General features: G+C 56.3%; 1 protein-coding gene across 15 annotated transcripts in view; it reads right to left on the bottom strand.

Moving 5' to 3' along the window:
- Positions 1-10308: 10308 nt before the first annotated feature.
- Positions 10309-20518, bottom strand: part of CACNA1C (calcium voltage-gated channel subunit alpha1 C) — a 459127-nt gene continuing 448917 nt past the window's right edge. For all 15 annotated transcript variants that reach the window (XM_024992752.2, XM_024992747.2, XM_024992758.2 and 12 more), the window contains 7 exons: positions 20328-20462; positions 18633-18985; positions 16747-16875; positions 14829-14935; positions 14458-14561; positions 12845-13174; positions 10309-12044 (listed from right to left, as the gene is read on the bottom strand). In XM_024992752.2, coding sequence (XP_024848520.1) covers positions 11742-12044; positions 12845-13174; positions 14458-14561; positions 14829-14935; positions 16747-16875; positions 18633-18985; positions 20328-20462 — 1461 coding nt within the window. In that variant the 3' untranslated portion in view covers positions 10309-11741. The remainder of the gene's footprint in view (positions 12045-12844; positions 13175-14457; positions 14562-14828; positions 14936-16746; positions 16876-18632; positions 18986-20327; positions 20463-20518) is intronic.

Genomic DNA, 20518 nt, shown 5'->3' with positions numbered 1-20518 from the left:
ATGTCTCTGCTTTTTAATATGCTTTCTAGGTTGTTCATAGCTTTTCTTTCAAGGGGCAAGCATCTTTTAATTTCATGGCTGCAGTCACCATCTGCAGTGATTTGGAGCCCAAGAAAATAAAGTCTCTCACTGTTTCCATTGTTTCTCCATCTATTTGCCATGAAGTGATGGGACTGGATGCCATGATCTTTGTTTTCTGAATGTTGAGTTTTAAGCCAGCTTTTTCACTCTGCTCTTTTACTTTTATCAAAAGACTCTTTAGTTCATCTTCACTTTTTGCCATAAGGGTGGTGTCATCTGCATATCTGAGGTTATTGATATTTCTCCCAGCAATCTTGATTCCAGCTTGAGCTTCATCCAATCCGGCATTTTGCCTGATATACTCTGACATAAGTTAAATAAGCAGGGTGACGATATACAGCCTTGACATACTCCTTTCCCAATTTGGAACCAGTCCTTTGTTTCATGTCTGGTTCTAACTGTTACTTCTTATCCTGCATATAGGTTTCTCAGGAGGCAGGTAAGGTGGTCTGGTATTCCTATCTCTTGAAGAATTTTTCACAGTTTATTGTGATCCACACAGTCAAAGGCTTTGGCATAGTCAATGAAGCAGAAGTAGATGTTTTTCTGGAATTTTCTTGCTTTTTCTATGATCCAACGAATGTTGGCAGTTTGATCTCTGGTTTCTCTGTCTTTTCTAAATCCAGCTTGAACATCTGAAAAGTTCTTGGTTCATGTACTGTTGAAGCCTACCTAGCTTGGAGAATTTTGAACATTACTTTGCTAGCATGAAGACTGTGGGTAGGCTCTGCAAAGTTTGTAAACTCTTGGAGATGATTTGCAAAATGTTTATTTGTGAGTGTACTTTTCTCTGGATAGATTTAATCAGAATCTTGAAGGAGTTTTGGTGATTACAAAACCAAATCAAACCATTGCCACAGTTGAAACCACAGCACAGATTTAGTCTAATCTTTCCACTTACTGTTAAGTAAACTGAGGCTCTCAGAGAGTCCATCCCTGCCTAAGGTCAGAGAGAGTCAGGGCAGAGCCCAGGGAGCAGGGGTGGGGCATGTGGTGAGCTTGGGAAAGGAATTAAATGTTCTGTCCTCTTGGATTGGGATTCCCCGCACAGGGAATCCCCACCTCCAGGAATAATGATTAAATTTATGGCTTTAAAAGGGAACCTTGAAATTTGAAGGAAGAGAGGAGAGGGATGTAGATGGAACAGAAGTCATGTTGGGCAAGATGAATCAGAAAAATCAGAAGGGATTCCCATGAAGCTGAGGGGTCCTGTCGAACTCTGTGGAAGTGATTGTCAGCAATGTGCTGGAGGGCAGTGTGCTCAACTGGAGGGCAGCAGAGTGTAAATTCATTGGAGAGTACTTCTCAATCAAAATCTCATTGGGCTGAGGACTTCCCTGGTGGTCCAGTGGTTAAGACCCTGTGCTTCCCCTGCATGAGGGAGTGGGTTCGATCCCTGAAACTAACATCCTGCATGTCGCATGGCCAGATAAGTAAATAAATAATAACCTTAAAAAAAAATCCTACCGGCTTTTTTCATGGAAATTGACAAGCCGATTCTAAACTTTGGGTGGAAACTCAAAGGACCGAGACTCTCCAAAGCCATTTTGGAAAAGAATAAAGTTCAGTCTTTGCTAACCGCTTGTCATATTTGCATTTCTGGTGTTAGAGCACTTGGCTGTGTGTCTTGGAAACATTGAAAAATTGCAGATACGATGTTTGCCCCCAGATATTTCAACAAGCATCTCCTAAGAAGAAGGATGGCTTACCTAAACATTATGCACAGAAGAAAATGAACAAGAACCTCCTAACGTTCAGTTCCTGTTCAAATTCTCCAAATCGTGCCCCACGTGTTTTCACAGTTGCTTTTCTCAAACCAGGGCTCACTGCAGTTTCACAACGCATGAGGTGACGTCACCTCTTTCAATTGAGAACATTTCCCTAGCTGGTTTTGTTTTTAAAATGATATTGAATATTCCACACTTGCTACTCATCTGGCAGTTTCTTGGTGGTGTCTCCGCATGACTCCTGTAGACAGGGAGTGAGGTCTGAAGGCTCAGTTTGATTCAGGTGAAACGTTTCGGCAAGAGCACCTTCCAGGTGACGCTGCGTATTTCACAGGACATCGCACCAGGAGGCTACAAGGCCAGCTGCCTTATTACTTGATTTCCTTTGGACAACTTTGTAGAGATCTATTGACATACTGTGTGCGATATACCTGTTTAAAGGGTCCAGTCTATGAAACCACCACCGCGGCTTGTCTCTCTACAGTCCCTGCGGAGTCCAATCACCTGGTGACCAGCAGAGAAGCAAGGCTTTTAGTTTCATCAACCCTTGTCAGGCCCCCAGGCCCACCCCTGCCCGAGGCTTTAGACTCAGAAAGACCCAGGGTGGAGGCCTTGAGAGGCTTCTGTTGAGCTGTGAAGGCGCAGCCCCACTGGGGTCGAGGGACAGAAGTCAGACCCCAAGGGGGAAATGGTTGTTGGGGAGTTGGGATCCCTCGGAAAGCAAGTCCTGGGGTGCTGGCTGGAGGGGGCAGAGTGACCCTCCGGGCAAGGCCGAGAGGAGCTCAGCACCGCCCCCCTCAACCTGTGTTCTGTGCTCTCAGATCCTGGTGCTCATTCAGTTCCTCGGAGCTCATTTCTGGGTTTGCACAGAGCAGGTTGACGGATGAGCCTGCGGAACCTGAGACCCAGATGAGAGGGGAGGGGGAAACCCTGTTTGCTCTGCAGACACAAGGCCCGGCCTGGCCAGGTTCCACTGCCACCACCATCTGTGGGGTGGTGATGTGGGTTTTGTAGACCTGCAAACAAGCCTGCAGAGATGATGTGATTTACCCCAGGCCACAGAGCTACAGCTCTGTGTGCACAAGGATTACGTATCAATAATCAGGTGTTTTTTTTTTTTTTAAACTGAGATGTAGTTGATTTACAATATCGTATCAGTTGCAGGTGTACAACATGGTGATTCAATACGTTAATAGATTACACTCAGTTTAAAGTTATTACAACGGAATGACTAATTCCCTGTGCAGTACAATATCCTTGTAGCTTATCTACTTTATACATAGCAGTTTGTTCCTCTTCCTCCCCAGCACCTACCTTGCCCCTCTCCTCTTTCCTTTCCCCTGGTAACCACTGATTTGTTCTCTGTATCTGTGGATCTGTTTTCGTTTGTCCTGAACCAGACTTGGGTCTACCTGCCCGGGCGCAGTAAAGCCAATCTTCCAGGCTCTCATGGGTTGTGGTGAAAGAACAGTGTTTAATGCAAGATGTGCAATGTGGGGACAGGTGGGGAGAATGGGCCACTCAGGCTCAGAAGACTTGGCCTTCCCTTTGCTTTCAGGGAAAGGTTTTAAAAAGGCAACATTAGAGGAGAGGGTTGCAGGGGCTTGAGGGTCCATGAAGGCCACCTACCCGGCAAGCCGCGTGGAGATGGGGAGAGAGAAGGAGGCGCACGGAATGAGGGCTTAGTTCTGTTCACGACGTGGAAGCAGGAAGCAGCAAGGGCAGGGGAATGTCAGGTGTCCCTGTCCCCTCACGGGCCCAGGTCAGTTCAGTCACTCAGTCATGTCCAACTCTTTGCGAGCCCAAGAACTACAGCATGCCAGGCTTCCCTGTCGATATCACCAACTCCCAGAGTTTACCCAAACTCATGTCCATTGAGTCGGTGATGCCATCCAACTATCTCATCCTCTGTTGTCCCCTTCTCCCACCTTCAACCTTTCCCAGCATCAGGGTCTTTTCAAATGAGTCAGCTCTTTGCATCGGTGGCCAAAGTATTGGAGTTACAGCTTCAGCATCAGTCCTTCCAATGAACAAGGCCCAACTCATACCTAGTTCTTTGGGCAATCAGATCAATAACCACATCTGCCTTGTGGGGACAAAGGGAGAAGTGAGCAGAAGCAGGCCTGATGAGGGGAAGAGGCCGGAGCCCAGCCAGACCTGCACTCTGACCCTGGAGAGCAGAGCAGCAGGGAGGCTGTCCACCAATGAGGGCCTCTCACAGGCTGACCACGCCCAGGGTGGGGCCTGGCTCCCTTACTCCACTCAAGGAGGCATTCATAACCCAAGCAGAACAGATTAATCACAGGGCAAGTCTCCAGTCTGTCTCAGCTGATCGAAAGTATCATTTACAAGCTTTGGCACGCACTTTGTCATTGCTGGTAACACCTTGTTGCTGACTGTGACTGGAGGGGCAGCTCCTGGGGGGTGCCCACCCAGCTCCTCCTCCCGGAGCTGGACAAGCAGTGTCTACTGGAGTCCTTCACCTTTCTTGAGCCTGGACTCCAGAGCTCAGGGTACGGGGTGGGAGTAGGGGGTGGGGCTCCAGCAGAGGAGTGGGGAGAGCAGTGAATTCCCGGAATGGACTCAATTGTCCATGAGGATGATCTGTAACTTTTTCTAACTAAGATGTTGTTTCTGGGACTGGTTAGTTTTACACAGGGAATTATGAAGGTTGGTCTGAATCAGTTGGAGAAGGCAATGGCAACCCACTCCAGTACTCTTGCCTGGAAAATCCCATGGGCAAAGGAGCCTGGTAGGCTGCAGTCCATGGGGTCGCTAAGAGTCGGACACGACTGAGCGACTTCACTTTCACTTTTCACTTTCATGCATTGGAGAAGGAAATGGCAACCCACTCCAGTATTCTTGCCTGGAGAATCCCAGGGACAGGGGAGCCTGGTGGACTGCCATCTATGGGGTCGCACAGAGTCGGACACGACTGAAGTGACTTAGCAGCTTAGCAGCTGAATCAGTTTAATAATAAGAAAGAAGCTTTAATGTTTATAGGGCTTCCCTTATAGCTCAGTTGGTAAAGAATCCGCCTGTAATGCAGGAGACCCCGGCTTGATCCCTGGGTCTGGGTCGGGAAGAACCCCTGGAGAAAGGATGGGCTACCCACTCCAGTATTCTTGGGCTTACCTTGAGGCCCTGCTGGTAAAGAATCTACCTGCAATGTGAGAGACCTGGGTTCGATCCCTGGGTTGGGAAGATCCCCTGGAGTAGGGAAAGGCTACCTACTTCAGTATTCTGGCCTGGAGAGAATACTGTACAGTCCATGGAGTCGCAAAGAGTCGCACACAACTGTGTGACTTTCACTTTCACTTTGCATGCTTATAGCTTTCAAAGTAATTTAAAATACAGGTTTTTTGGGCCGGCCCTGCAGCTTGTGGGGCCTTCGTTTCCTGACAGGAAGTCAACCTGTACTGTCCGTAGTGAGAGCACAGAATCCTAACCACTGGACCGCTGGGGAGAACCCAGAGTACGTTGATGTACATGATCTCCTCTCCCCACCACCCCTTGTTCCCTTCCCTCCCCTCTCCCTGTCCTTGCTTCATTCAAAACCAGTTCTGTGCCTTTTTCTATATGATGGTGGGTAGAGGAGAAGCATCTGGATTTTGTGGATCATCCATTTGATTTCTTCTCTTCTGTCCCCTTTCAACCTTTGACCATTAACTGAAAGGAAGGTGTGGGGGATGCAGTGAGTTACTGCAATGAGGTTGGAGACCATGCCCAGGGTCAGAGTCCCCGAGTTTCCCCTTTGGGGATTAGACGTCAGTGGAGGGTTAAGAACAGTCCTGCCAGTCCAGGAAACGGTCGAAGCGTTGAGAAGGGCAAGACGACCAAGCCAACGAGGACATTGTTAAGAAATTTATTTGCAATTCTTGTTTTTTGGTTTTTTTTTTTTTGTTTTTTGTTTTTTAAATAACATCATTCCTTAGATAAAAATGCAATCTTACAGGAATATACACAGCGTCTCACAGAGATGGCCCTGAAGCTCTTCTCGACGCCCTGGCCTTTCTCGAGGTGAGAAGGGACACGGGCGAGGCCACCAACTCAGGTGACGATGTTACAAACTGTACAACAGTATTTACAACACAAGAGGGCCCGAAGGGAGGTGTGGGGGGCGTGGGGGGGGCGCTGACTGTCTGAGAACCAGCGTGATTCTGTGAGTGGGGGGATTTGGGGGGACTCCGAGCCGGGACGAGAGGAGCAGAGGGGCTGCGTCTGGACCCTCCCGCACGGAGGACCTCGGCTGGGCGGCTCAAGGGGCACCCACATAAAACAGGAAAGAAGTGCCTGGCGCTTCACCAGCGGGAGCCTGCCACCCTCACCCTCAGTGGACGTGTTTTCCACGGGTGGTTCTCACTGCCACGTCACAGACTGGGCCAAACCTGCTCACCGTGGACATCTCAGCCTCGGAGCAGAGCTTCCTTGCACAGGGCTCCGGAATAAAGGGATGCGGAGGGGAAAGGCAGGAAGCAGGTCATCAGGTGGGAGGTCAAGGCCGGATTCTGAGGGTGGGGGATGCACTCGATACAGGCAGGCCCCCCAGGGCCTCACGTCTGGGGCTCAGGGCCACCTCGTGAGGGAGACCGTGGCACTGGGCTGTTTGTTTACAAGCCATCTCCCTCGAGTCCCAGGTTCTGTTTCCCTTTCAAGCCTTGGTGTGGCTTCTCCACGGTGGAGGTGTTGGGCGGGGAGCTTGCCTGCTGGGACCCATCTACGCACAGGAGCTTCCCCTGGCCAGCCCTGCTCCTGGAAGCAGGACCCGCAGGAGCTGGAGTGGGTGACAGAGGCCAGACCCCGTCTCCCTCATCCCGGCCCACAGACCCAAGGGCACCGAGGACGGTGGCGTGGGAGCCTCAGGGCCACGTGGTGAGCAGGCACCACTGTGCCCAGACATGACCTGCAGACATGACTCCCCAACACAGACAGCCTCTACCCCACAGCTGCTCTGATGTGACCTTGGAGGAAACTGTTTCTCACGCACAAGCGATCCCAGGTGGCAAACTTGTTAATTCACGTGGGCTCAGTGTCCCACTGCCTTTCTGAGAGCCGGATCCCAGCTAGGCCACTTGTTCTGAAATGGGGACCTGAATGCCTCACAAAGGGCTGCAGGCCGCGGGCTCGCCTGAACTCTCCTCAGTCACCTGGTGAACTGAGCTAGGGCCCGGGTATCCCTGATTTCCCACAGAAAGGGAGCCTCTGGGGACAATGCTGCCTCAGGCTCCACCCTGAGGCTCCAGCCATTGGCCCATCTCAGCCTCATAGTACCTCCCGCATGTCCCGGGGCAACCACCCAGGAGGGGGCTCTACTGACACTCCAGGCGGCCCCCGGGTACCCCCCACCCACCCCTTGGCTGTGGACCAAGTCTCCTGAGTTCACGGCAGGAAAACTTCGATTTTAGGGGTGGTGGAATGTTCTAGAAGGGCAACGACATTTAGTTTATAGTCACTCCAATGGGCACCTTTGCCCGGGGTGGGGGAACCCCTGCTTCTCTCTGCAGCCGGTGCTCAGCCTTCTAAGAGGAGGATCAGCCTGGGAAGACCAGCGTCTGCCCCCATCAGGTGTGTGCACGTGTGTGTGCATGTGAGCGCATGTGCAGGTGAGTGCGTGTGTACATGAGTGTGTGTAGACATGTGCACGGGCATGCCTCAAGCATTTCCCCGACAACTGGAAGCCTGGCAAAACCCATTTACCTGATAGTTTGCTCTCTGGCCCCACAAGGCAGCGCTTTGTTGCTTTGACACAAAAATAAATAAAATAAATTAAGACACAAATAAATGATGTCAGAATCAGCTCGCGGGGCACCCCCGCTCACCCAACTGGGGGTGGAGGGAAAACGGGGGTGGGGGTGGGGGGCACCGGGAGAGGGAGGGAGGTCCCCCTGACGGTACAGCCGCTGGGAAAGCTGGACACTGGCTTCCCGGGGTGACCTCAGGTCGCCCCTCCCCGCGCCCCCCGCCTGCCTTCAGGGCCCACGGCCCACGTGTGGGAAGGGGGTCCGCAGAGGAGGGGGCGGCGGGGGCAGACACCACACACGTCCGGGGAGGGTGGTTCGGCTGGGAATTCGGCTGGGAAATAAGCTGGAGCGGAATTTTATTTTTTCTTCTTCTGAAGCAGATCTTGGGGTCTCGGCCCCTCTACCTTCCCGGCCAAGGTGGGCAGTCACCACAGACGTTTCCATGGAAAGAAGCTGCAGACACGAGGGTCAAACAGGCCCTGTGTCCCCATTTCTCTTCGGGTCTGTGCTAGTGCTCGCCACAGACCAGAGCCTGGCCTGGGCACCTGGAGGGTGGACACCGGGTCGCCCTTCCCTGGCCATTGCTGCCTCTCAGACATGACATGCCTGTCCCTGCAGGTTCCTCGGCGGGGTGGGGAGAGGCCACCACCGTCCTTAGCCACATCTGTGATGAGGTGTGACAAGGCTGCCAGCACTGATCCCCGCTCCCGCCACCTCCTCCCTGTGCTGCTCTAAGTCCCTTCTGTTTCCTGGCCTTTGGGGTGGGGGCAGGTGCTATCACCCGCCCCCTGGAGAACAGCCTCACCCCCTCCATGACCTCCACACTCTTCCTTCCAGGGGCTCCTTTTCCTCAGAAAGATGCTTCATTGGACTTGGAGGGCAAGGTGCCCTTAGCTGACTGCTGGGGAGATGGTCTGAGCGGGGGATGGTGGGGAGGACGTGATGGGCAGCTCCTGATGACCCCCAGAGCTTGGAAGCCAGAGCGCAGAGGAGGATAAAGATGGGGTGCACAAGAGTCTTGGGTCCAGCCAGACTGAGATGAGGGAAGCGACTGGAACAGAGAGCTTCTGAATGGAAGCTGAGAAAAACGCATGAATCCAGCTGAAATCTGGGGGTTTAAAATCACCCTTTCTTCCCCAAGACCAAAAAGAACTTTCTAGGAGGGGGTGGGAAGGAGACAAGCTCCTGAGTTACTGTAAAATCAAGGTGGAAACAAGAGGTTGCCTGTCAGTGGACAAACACAAGCCAGGTTCACGAACCCTGGACCCAAACTCTTCAGGCGCGTGGGGTCCTCGGCTACTGTGGCTTTTCTCCAGCCACCTGAGGGTTTCAGAAGACTCGATGGCTCTGCTTTTGAGAAGGTGCTATGTCAGGTGCAGAGATGGGGACCATGCTGCGGATGAGGCTCAGGAGGACAGGTGTCACATGTCCGTCCCGTGCTAGCCCGGCCTGCGCTCAGGCCCAGGGAGACCCTTCCTTGGACAGGTCTTCCCGACAGACCAGCAGGCAGTGAGGAGGCCTGCGGTGTGAGATGGGATGAGGGCGCCATTGGCAGAGCCTAGCACAAGCTGGCCAGTGAGACTTGGTGGCACAGATGGAAAGTGCAAAACAGAAACGAAAGGCAGTACAAGGAGGCCATGTGTGTGCGGGTGTGTGGGGGAGGCCCACTGAGGGCCCGTATTTCTCACCCGGGGGCCAAATGCGCAGCGGGAACCAGGCACCACTGCTGAAAGGCTCTGTTCTCCACCCTAGCTGACATCCTAGTGGCCGAGGCAGACACGGGGGAAGGGGACAAGGGACTTGAACGAAAGGTCTAGAAGACCACGGTGGCACCGAGGAGCAGCCTGAGATGGGAAGGGCTGGGCCTGGAGGAACAGGGTGCAGCCTGCTGTCCCCAGCCTGCGTTCACCGGGGGCTGAGCATCAGCCCATCACAGCAAAGCACATCTTTACAGAGGAAGGGGCTGCTCACACGAGTCAGCACCGAGATGGGCTGGGCGAGCCAGGCACTGGAGGCGACTCGACGGGGAGGGTCTAGATGAATGCCTGGGTCCTGTTTCCCCAAACTGGTCACGTTTCAATGCTCACTGCTGGAATCTCCTTGAGGATTCAGCACCCAACAGAGATGCCCCCCAGTGCCTCCAGTCCCACCCTCACCGCCAGCTCCCTACGCGCCACCCCTAATCCTGCTCCCTCCGTGGCTGCCACACCATGACGGCAGACCCTGGAGGAGACCCTGAAGGTGGAGAAGCGAGTCGGATGCCCTTGACTTTGGATGGACGAGATGTCACCTGCTGCCTGGCTCCAGCCGAGGACTCCCTCTCCTCCACCCTCCTGGTCAGTGGACACATTCCTAAGGAACGCTTGTGCTGGGGGATGCCTGGCAGTGAGGTGAGCCACCTCTCCTGGGGGAGGGGGCCCTGTGCCTGCCTGTGATGGAAGAGGCTGGTCAGGGCACCCCACGACCCCTCACGGTGCGGGGCTGTCCCCGGAGAAATCCCAAATCCAAGAACTGGGGCACAGCCGACAGAGTGAGGGTGGAATAGATGAGTCCTGGTCTCTCAAAGCAAGATACGGATACACCCACACCCAGGATCGGGAAAGTGGAGGCAAACAGAAGCGAACACAAGATATGCAAAACAGCGATGCCCAAGCCTGCATGGGACCCACACGGGTAGTGCCGGCACTCGTCACACAAGCGAGAAGAAGAGCCGTCCCATTTCCCAGCCACATGTAGAAAAGCACTTAAGAGCTCAAAGGTAAGGCTTGTCACACTCCAAATACAAAATGATTTACTTACATGCAGCAAATATACAAGAAGTGAATTCAAAAACAAACTTAATTCATTATATTCGCTTGGCACAATTGCAATTCAGTTTTAAAAAAATATTTGTAAAATACTGAGACTGACCTGAATTCAAGTATAACGGTCTCTTCAGCAGAAACACCATCAACGCAGTGAAACGTTACATAGAACAAATCGAAGCGAAAAGCCTTCTGAGTTTCTCCCTTAAATTTCTGTGTGGTTTTTTTAAATACAGTTTTAATGCCAACACAACTCACAATTGTATTTTTAAAATGAATATTATTGCATTGTTTTTGCATATCTTGTGGGACAGAAAATGCAGTTACTGATTCCCGTTTCAGAAGCAGAGACAGTGGTTTGTTTTTGCTTTCAAACGGCCCCAGATTCAGGCCTCCCTATGGCTGAGCCTGAAGGGGACCTGTGGGGGGCCTGGCGGCTGCAGACTGGCCCCCACCACACACACACCACCCGCCGCACACACGGCACACACACTCGGAGACCCCGGGCACCCACTACTATACACGCTTGTGCAAGACCCTACACCTTTAAATTAGGAAACCAAACCAAAAAAATCTTGTCACTACCTGCGGAAATTATAACAAATTATTGGGTGTACATGATGGCTGACAAAACCCTCCTACGGCGGCTCAGCTGAATCCTCCGTAGAAAAAGAAACCGACCGCTAAATAACACAACAAAACTAAATCCAATCTACATTTGCAAAAGTGAAGACAGTAAGGTGCGTGGCTGCAAAACTTTGTAAACACTCTTCTTTCTCCCCTCCCCCTGGGAAAACAAAATTATATATTAAAAAAAAAACCCAAATGAAAACTACGACATGCTGTCAAGAAAAATGTCAAACCCCAAAACAAAAGCGCGCTGGACAGTCACCACTGGTCTTGTACTGGCGGGCACGCCCGCTCCCCTGGCCCCGCGACTGTGGCCTGGCAGGAAGAGTCCAGACACAGGTGGCGTGGGTGGCCATGGCTGGCCTCCTCCTCCCCAGGGGGGGCCGGGTCCTCTTTCCTTCTGTGGACGCACAGGGCCCTGGCTCTATGGGGACAGTGAGGCTCATACAGAATATGTGCAAAATGAGTTTTTTACAAGCAAAGTTGAAAGACACCCGTTTAGCATAGGGTCCTTTGGGTGAGGGCTGGGGAGCCAAGGTGGACCCCTCCCTGGTGCCCGCGCCCCCGCCCCCACCGCCCCCCGCCGGACACGGACTGCGGCTGCTCCTCTCCTGGCCACCGACTTGGTCTTGTCCCCACAAAATGAATGAAGACGCTGTTCCGGTTAACTCCAGGCCGCGAGAACAGTGAGGCACTTCTGAAACGAACCCATTAGGAACATTGAGACAAATAAAAAGCCGGCGTCTCCGGCCCGGCTGCTACAGGCCGCTGGCGAAGGCCCTGCTGTCCCGGGGCTCCTCTGCGCCCTGGCGGGGCTCGGCGCTGGGCGCCCAGGCTGCGTCCTCCACACCCCCCGCTCGGTCCGGCCCCGGGTCCCTGCAGTTTGCACACGGGAGCAGGGTGCCGTTGGGGCTCTGCCCGGCGCCCCCGCTGAGGATGTCGTCAGCCGCGCTCTCCATCTCCTCAATGGTCATGTCGCAGGCATCGGCCAGCTCCTGCGTGGTGGCCTCGAGGAACCTGGGGTCCTGAGCAAACTGCCCCAATCCTTCCGAGATCAAGACCTGGGAGACAGGGACCGGGGACGTTACTGTGAGCCCAGCCCTTCCCCGTGGGGCTGGCGCAGGGCCTTCTGAGGGGTCACTTGGGGAAGAGAGAGTGTGTATGTATGCATGTGTGTGTGCACACGGGTGTGGATGTGCCTACACGCCAGGAAGGAGTGTGACGGAGTGCCCCCAGGACACTCAGGCGTGCAGGCCCGAGGAGAGACCTCTCGGGGTGGGGCACCGTCACCAAATGCAGGCAGGCTGCGTGCATGGAAGAAGCACGGGCCTGGTGCTCCCCCGGATCCTCCCCCGGGGGTGCCCTGATCCCCCACAGGACTCTTCCCAGGCAACTTTCAGGCTTCTCTGGTGACACCTGGCCCAGTGCCCCAGCTGCATTTTGGGGCTGAGGATCCGGGGACAGTGTGTGTGTGTGTGTGTGTGTGTGTGTGTGTGTGTGTGTGGAACGTGCCTGGCACCCACCTCTTTTGTCCTGAAGCACCTGCCCCCTTCCTGGTGGCCTTGGGGATGCAGCAGGTGAGCCTAGGTGACCCCCTCCTGTCCAGTCTGCTCCCCACCTGCCTCTTGTCCTCCTCCTGCTCCGAGTTCCCTCATGGCCCCCTCCCTGCAGGGCTCCACTGATCTGGCTGGTGTGACTGCTCTTCCTCAGCCTGCTGGGCACTCACGTGGATTGGAGACCCGAGTGAGTGTCTTTCTGGCCAACAGACTTGATGCTCCATGTGCTTGGGAGAACCAGGGTCCCCTCCGTTCTGCCTGAACCCCACCACTGCCCAGCCCTCAGGCACTGCCCAAGCACTCACCGCCTCCACCAGGCTGCTGGCACTGCCATGGAACGGACGGCCCTGGGGCCCTGCCGGGCTGGGCACAGTGAGTGACACGGGCCGGGCCCTCCGGGGGGTGCCGACAACCCCGCAGGGCGTGGGCTCCCCGATGTGGGGGTCGCAGTGGATGGATGGGAAGCTGCTGGTGAGCTTGTCGCTGGACTCGGCCCCTTCCAGCCGCAGGGTGGGCACAGGCCGCGGAGGCCAGGCTGGGCCAGGTGTGGCGGGGGGTGTGAGGCGTGGTGGGGGGAGGGTCCCAGGGGGATGGCTTCTCTGCAGGAGGGGGCTCAGACCCGCCACTGCCAGCGCCTGTGGACAGGATGGGAGAACATGAGTCAGGGGATCTCCACCCTGTCCCTGTCTCTGACCCCTCCCGGCATTTGCACCCTCGCAGTCACGCACCCAGACCCAGGGATCATCTCAACTGCCCTAACAGACCCTGTGACATCAGTCAGCCGGGATCCTTCTCCTCTGAGCTCAGAAGGCCAAGGCCCAGTGGGCTCACGGTCATCTTCCCTCTAGTCCCAGCCCTGCCCCCGTTAGCTGTGTATTCTCTCCATCAACTCTGATGTGATAGGCCATGGGGAGTGACCCTGCCTAGAGGGGAGGCCCAGCCCGAGGGCCAAAGATGGGTTGGAGGGGATCAGGAAGGCAGAACAAAGAGAGGGAGGGTCTTCCTTCGGGCACCATCAGCAGAGACGGAGAGACCAGCTCCTAGGAATCCCTCAGCAGGGCACGTGGTGTTCCCAGCCTGCCGGCCTCTCCTCCCTGGGGCCTCCAGAGAGCTGCTGACATTCCAGAAAGCCCCATGGAGACCACGCGTTCTCCGGCGACAGCACTCAGGCTGAGCAAAACCTGAGCAGAAATGCCCTCATCTGGGCAGAGCCGCTCTGTCTGTCGTGTGCTGACTATAAGCCCTGATGGGCACCAAACACCTTTGGTATAAAAAAGCCATTTAAAGCAAAAGCCCATGATAAGGAAGCGTAATCAAGGAGGTGAGAAGGTGGGGGAGAGTCCAGTTTAGACCCTGATTTGCCGGGAGAAGAGAGACCGGCCTCGGGGATTGTTCAGCTGTTGGAAACCTCCGTCGGGTCTAAGGTCCTAAGAGTAGCTTGAAGCTGGGGGTCTTGGGTTTCACCCCCTCATTTGCGATCACTCAGGCCAAGAGCCAGTTCAACTACTGAATCTGCCTGGACCTGCTTTCCTGACATATCTCTGCCCTGACCATGTTGCGGAAGATTCTTTGGTTATTTCCGTATTTCACGGATTGAATTTTGTGCTGCTCAATGTTCAGGCTCTAGCTACGAGTGACAGTTAGCTCTGGGGAGGGAACAGCTGGCCACTGGAGGGAGATGAGACCTGCTGGTCCTTCCACCCTCCCAGGGGCTCTCCAGGACCGCTTGGGTGTCCTGCCTGGGGGTACACGGTCCTTGGGTGCGCAGAGCCCTTCCCTGGAGGCTATTTGGGCAGGGGAGGGGACGAAGCCATGGTGTGGGACAGGAAGGGCGCCTGGGGGTCTGGAGGTCTGCTCCTCGTCACAGGGCACCCAGCCCGCGGGGGAGGGGCAGCGGCCTGTCCCCAGGTGGGGCTACCTGATGGTGAACCAGGTGCAAAGGCAGGACTGTGTTCTGAGAGACGTCTCCCCCAGGATTCTTCTGTCGCTTCAGACATTCAAGGTGGAAGGAGGCCCTTCGACCTGCACACAAGTGATGACTCAGCACGGAAAGAGGACGTGGCTGCGACAGCTCACACCCAGGCAAGGATGTCCCCCCGCATAGAGGTAGCAGTAGCATATGTCCAGCCCCAGGCCAGCTCCACCCTGGGGTCCATCTGGGAGGCCATCGCAGCCAGGCCTTGACATTCCTTGGTCCCCTTTGTGTGCTTTGTCATCACTGGGGAGGGGGTGACTGCCTCTAAAGAAGGGGGTGGGGTTACCCAGGGAGGTGGGAGGGGATGGGGTTACCTAGGGAGGCGGAGCGCAGGAAGCCCCTCTTTGGGGACAGACGGATGTCCCTCCTGTCCTCCTCGGGGGGAGTCAGCTGCCGATTCTCGTCATCCTGGTAGGAGAGCCTGGAACACAGGACTTGAGACTGTCACCCCAGGACTTCTGATTCTTAGTGAGGGGACCCCCGACGCTGTTTTCTATAGTCCACGCGGCAGCAGAAGCTCCCAGCTTCTCTGGCCTGTTCCCTGTGTGCCCCCCACGCCTCTGATGCTGGCAGGTGTGCAAAAGTTGGTCACCGTTGCTGAGAAAGCTGGAACACAGTTCTCGGTCCACAGCTTCTCTCTGGAATGGCCTGGACCCCTCCGTGCTCACAGGTGGGTGCTGTCTATGCAGCCCCTCCCAGTGTGAGCCTAAGCTCGTGCCTCCCTACACTCTCCCGGCCTGCCCACCCTTGGTCAGTGGGAGCACAGACATGCGGTCATTGGTGACAGATGGTGGGGGGACTTTGGGGTGTCTAGTCAGTCAATGGCTCCTGGGGGAACTCAGTGGGAAACAGCTCCTCCTGGCCTGGGGCACATGATGGCTGCACGCGAGGGCTGAACTCGGACTCCCAGGCACCGAGCCTGCATTCACTGCGCCCGGGCCTGGGGCACTTCCCTGAAAACAGCCGCTGCAGGCCCTAGGCTGATTGCACAGGCCCTAGTGGAGCTGCCTTGGCACTCAGCCCTTTCTGTCGCCAACGTGGCTGCCACCTGTGCTCTCAGGGCAGCGGCTGTCCTCCGGCTGCGCTGACCATGAGCCAGGAAGGTGCTGGATAAAACCCACCAGACGTTCCTCTTACTGTCAGCTTGGTCACCCTCCTGTAACACTGTCTTACTTTTCAGGTTGTCCCCACTCCTGAAGACCCAGCTTCTGTTTGACCCTTAGCTTCTCTGAATGTCTGTGTCCTGCTGTCTGCACTGCTGGGTGAGCAGCTATGTAGGCAATCTCCTCTGCTTTCCTCCCTGAGATCCTCTCATAATCCCTCACTGGCTGCCGAGGCCGGCTCATCCACGCTGGGCAGTGGCCTGTGAGCACTGAGTGTGCGCAGAGGGCACAGATGATGCTGAGTGGCCATGTATTACTCCCTCCTCGGAACGTCAGAAGCCAGAAGGGCTGGCAGTTTCTCGTGATGATGCGTTTCTCTCAGGAAAGCGTCTACCACGGCTTCAGCTTGGGGAATAGTCACAGGTTATTAATAGTTATGAGACTTGGCAACAAATCTTCACGAAACAGTGCTGCCTTTGTGACGCTGGCCACGCTACTTCCTGCTGTCCTGTCCCATCCTGTGCTTTCTTTTAGGAGTGCTGATTGTAACTGAATAAGCAAATGTCACAGCCCCCTCACAGGGCTGGACCTGCAATTTAAAAACCCTTCCCTTTAACTGGCTCTGGTGGAGTTTTCAGTTACGGCTGCCAACAGCGCCCTCTGCTGTCAGCTTTATAATATGCAGTTTCAGGAATAGTCCTACTTAAATGTATGAAGTGACAGTCGCTCAGTAGTGTCTGACTCTTTGAGACCCCATGGACTGTAGCCCCCCAGGCTCCCCTGTCCATGGAAATCTCCAGGCAATAATATTAGAGTGGACTGCCATTCCCTTCTCCAGGAGATCTTCCCGACTCAGGGATCAAACCTGGGTCTATTGCATGGCAGGCAGATTCTTTACCGTCTGAGCCAGTCAAGGTATGCACGTGTGTATCTATTGAGCTTCACTGTAAACTGTATTTACAATGTCTGGTCGCAGTCAAAAAAGCTTAGGGAGACAACATTTAGATATTTCCCTGGAAGCATCATTTCTCAAGCAAGCGTCAAGCTAACCAGAGTCGGGGGCTTCCTTCCTCTTTGCAGCTGCCAGAGGAGGAGTCGGGGGTCCCTCCCCAGGGAGGGACGAGCTTACATCTCCGTGGAGACCAAGCTGGGCTCGCTGCTGTGCTCTGCGTTCTCGTCCACGTGCACGGCACAGGTCTCGTCCCCAGAGGCCTCTTCCTGACACAGCATGGCTATCGGGCTGTCCCGGGAGGGGCACCTAAAGTGTCCAGCGTGGAGACAAAGGTCGGCAGCTGCCAGCCCCTCCCCTCCCCCAGCAGGTAGGGACCACCACCACCACTGACGGACCCAGGAATGTTCCTGTTAGGGTTCCATGCGGGGAGGGGCCTCGGGATTAGGATCCAAGGAGATCTGAGTTCTGAGCTGGTCAGGTTCCCCAGGCACAAGTCACGTTGCCCACCCATGCCTCAGCATCCCCACCAGTACAGCTGTCTGTTTGTGTGGCTTCGGTTGTAACAAACGAAGCAGCCGATGAGACAGTGCTTTGGAAGGTGGGGTGGTCAGATCCTACATGAGGGCTGGGGTGGGGGCAGGGGGAGCGGCTGTCCCTCCTGCTGCTGTAGACAGTGGGGCCTGTGGGCACTTGCTGGGGGCTTCTTGGGGTCATAGCTGACATGCCTTGAGTTTGATGTTGATTCTTAGAGCCAAGCACAGAGAAGAGGCCTCACAAAGGGGCTTGCTCCTCTGAGCAGAGGGGCATGAGCCTGAGTCCCCTGAGCCTGAGTCCCCTGAGTCCCCTGAGCTAAACCCCTTCACGCCAGAATGTACCCTGGGCTGAGCTCTCCCCTGGGCCCTGGGCTTCTGTTCATTTGGTCATGTGGTCTTTAGCTGTGGTCTCCGGCCCCCCTTTCCCATCTGCGTCCATCTTTCTCCCTGAAGGTCCTGAGAGCTGGGGTCCCTTTATGCTCAGACTCCCTGTGAGTCATCTCTGCTCATCCTCTCAGAACTGAGTGTGGGTCATTGTCCAGCTCTGACCCGGGGCCCATCAGCCACTCAGGGAGGATCTGAGCGGTTCTCAGGGTAAGCCCTGAGCTCCCCTGGAGGGGGTGCCCTCCCCCGGGTGAAGTACACATGAGACAGGAAGGCTCTTGCTGGCGTGAAGGGGAGGGGGAGGGCGTGGTGGGGCACATGGGGTGAGCTGGGGTGGAGAATCACAGCAGGCGGGCAGCACCCCCTGGGGGCAGAGCTGGCTCCAGCCCCACTCAGCCTTGAGCTGCGAGGGGAGGGACACGGCTCAGGGCTGGGGCCTTGGCTGACTCAGGCGTGGTGGTGAAGGGGGCACGGACACCAAGGCGGGGAGCCTGCTTCTGGAAGGGACGAAGGCTGCTCAGGACACGGGTTGGGGGTTAGAGGTCACTTTTGGGCCCGAGCTCCTGCTGGCACCGCTGTCCTGCTCGGGTGAAGCAGCCAGATCCCCCGGCTGTGGAACCCAGAGCTGCCAATGTAAATGCTGCCCGAGGCCCAGAGCGTGGGGTGGGCACCACCAGCCCAGCACATCCCAGCTGGGAGTCCTGGCTCACCGGGGAGCAGAGAGAGGAAGGAAAGAAAGGCCAGGGGGCTGGAGACGCTGGCAGGATGACCAGGAATCGCCCCAGGCTGGGGAAGAGCAGGTGAGCGCGCCACCAAAGGGGCCTCTAGAAGAGGGGGGCCCTGTCCCATCCCAGTTGGCCCCAAGGCCAGATTTGGGCAGAGACTTGAGAAGGGCCAGGGGGGCGGAGACTGCTGTGTCTCCAGGACGCAAACATCTCAGGGGTCGGGCCAGGGCTCCTCTGCCCTGTCTAGAGGCGGGCACCTCAGGACACGTGCTGGCCAGTGGGGCCACGGTGCCTCCCTGAGCATCCACCTGCCCTCTGGCTGGGGTCTCGGCAGCAGCAGTGGTCCACCCCAGCTTGAGGGCCAAGAGGTGGGTCTGCCGGCCAAACGCTCCTCCCAAGACCCTCCGCGCCCCCAGCTTACCTCTGGGAGCTGTGCCTCCACGCGGCCTCCTGCACCCGGATGGCAGGGGACAAGGGGGGCCCGTGGGCCTCCAAGGTGCTGACAGCACCGGAGTGGAGCGCGGGGCGGGGGCAGCGGCCCAGGGCGGTGTTGTTGGCGTTGTTGATGTTGGCGTTGGAGCCCGTGGATGAGTAGCTGCTGGGGGTGAAGGTGGAGTCCACCAGTTTCTCGTGGGAGGGGGACTCGGTGTCCCCCTGGCTGTTGCCTGCCTTGCTGATGTGCAGGGGGCGCTGGGTGGTGAAGGTCTGGGGGAAGGCGCCCCGGCCGTCGCTCGGGTAGTAGCCCACGTGGTTGCCGAACAGGCCGCCGGCCCTCTGCGGGAGAAGAGAGACAGAGAGGGCGGTGGGTGAAGGGGCTGGCCCGCGGGGTAGGGAGGGAGCTCAACCGCGCTGGGCAGCACCCAGCTGACCAGGCCTCTCGCCCACGGGCCTGGCAGCTTGGAAGGGCCCAGGCAGTCCCCTGAGACCCCTGGGGGAACAACAGGTGGAGGGGTGACAGGACCTCCTTCCGGGACCAATGGGATGGGGGGCAGGCGCAGCGACTGTCTGGAATGGAGACCCTTCCCTGGGGCAGGCAGGCTCGTGGGGGCTGAGGGGCAAAGAAAGGGGCCAGAAGGTGCCAAGGGCATTGACAGACAAGGACCCGGCTGGCTCAGTGAGCTGGAAACTGCGCTGGCCAAGTGGTTCTGAGAATCACCACAGCAAGTACATCAACCATGGCCTCCTGCCCCGGAGAGTCTTAGATTTCGAATTTGGAGTCCGTGTTTCTCCCAGCTTCCCTCCCTGTCCTGGGCAAGGAGCCTCTGCCAGGCTGGGGTCTCTCGGGTCACGCTGACATGCTAGTGTGTCCCTGAGCCATTCAGGGAGGCACGTTTCACAGTGAGGGGGAGAAGGATGGTAAGGACAGGACCCTCAGGGGCCCCTCTCACCCCGAGTCCTGCAGCCTGGGAGCCTGGCGGGGCTGGGAGGGCAGGGTGAGCAGCTCTGCCTCAGATCTGGGCGGCAGCTTCTCACTTGCTGTAGGATTTTTAGCCAAGTGCCTTGGGGTTCTTGAAGAGATCTGGGCACAAGGGCCTCAGAATCCCAGTGGGCTCTAGTTTTCATGGTTAGTATTGTTGACAGCCTCGGTATCCCCCAAGGTGGAGGGCCGGAGGGGTCGCTTGGGACTGCAGACCTCATGGTCCAAGTCCGGATCACCACTGGCTTCTAGGCATCTGCTGCCTGATGCCGCACGTCTTCTAATTTTTGCAAGAGAGGCTGGAAGTCTAGATTTTTTGAATGAGTCATGCATTCAAAGGTTGGCAGACAAAATAGGCCTGTGGCTTAAATGTGGCTCCAAGGCCACCACTTTGCAATGTGAAAGGAAGAAGTGTCTCCTCAGAAACACTTCGTTAGGAAAATGGCTTCCTGTTCCCCCGGGGCCCAGTGATGCTCTGTGAGCTTGAGAAGGACTAGGCTTGGATGGAGGCGGAGGGAGGGGGTGGGGAGAGCTGAGGGGAGTGGCAGGGGTGGGGTGGGGAGAGGAGTGGGAGAGCTGGGGGCACAGGGCTGGTTCTACCACAGACCCAGGCCTTTCTCCTCGGGTTCAGGACACTCGCCCTCCTGCCCCGATCCCAGGTTATGGAGGCTGCAGACTGCGGCCGGGGTGCCCACCTACCCTGAAGATGTCATCTTCTGAGGCTGCAGACACAGCCTCCTTCATGGCCTTGTCCAGCTCCTCCTCGGCGGTCAGGTCCCCAGAGATGGCCCGGCGGATCTCGGGCCCCAGATCGTGCAGGGTGCGCAGGCCAGCCTGGGCCGAGGGGACAGGGTGTGAGGGCCCAGGCGCCCACCTGACCCGCCACCCAC

Source organism: Bos taurus, chromosome 5 (assembly GCF_002263795.3).
Source record: "Bos taurus isolate L1 Dominette 01449 registration number 42190680 breed Hereford chromosome 5, ARS-UCD2.0, whole genome shotgun sequence".
In the NCBI taxonomy this organism is placed as follows: Eukaryota; Metazoa; Chordata; class Mammalia; order Artiodactyla; family Bovidae; genus Bos; species Bos taurus.
This window is presented reverse-complemented; position numbering and strand designations above follow the sequence as displayed.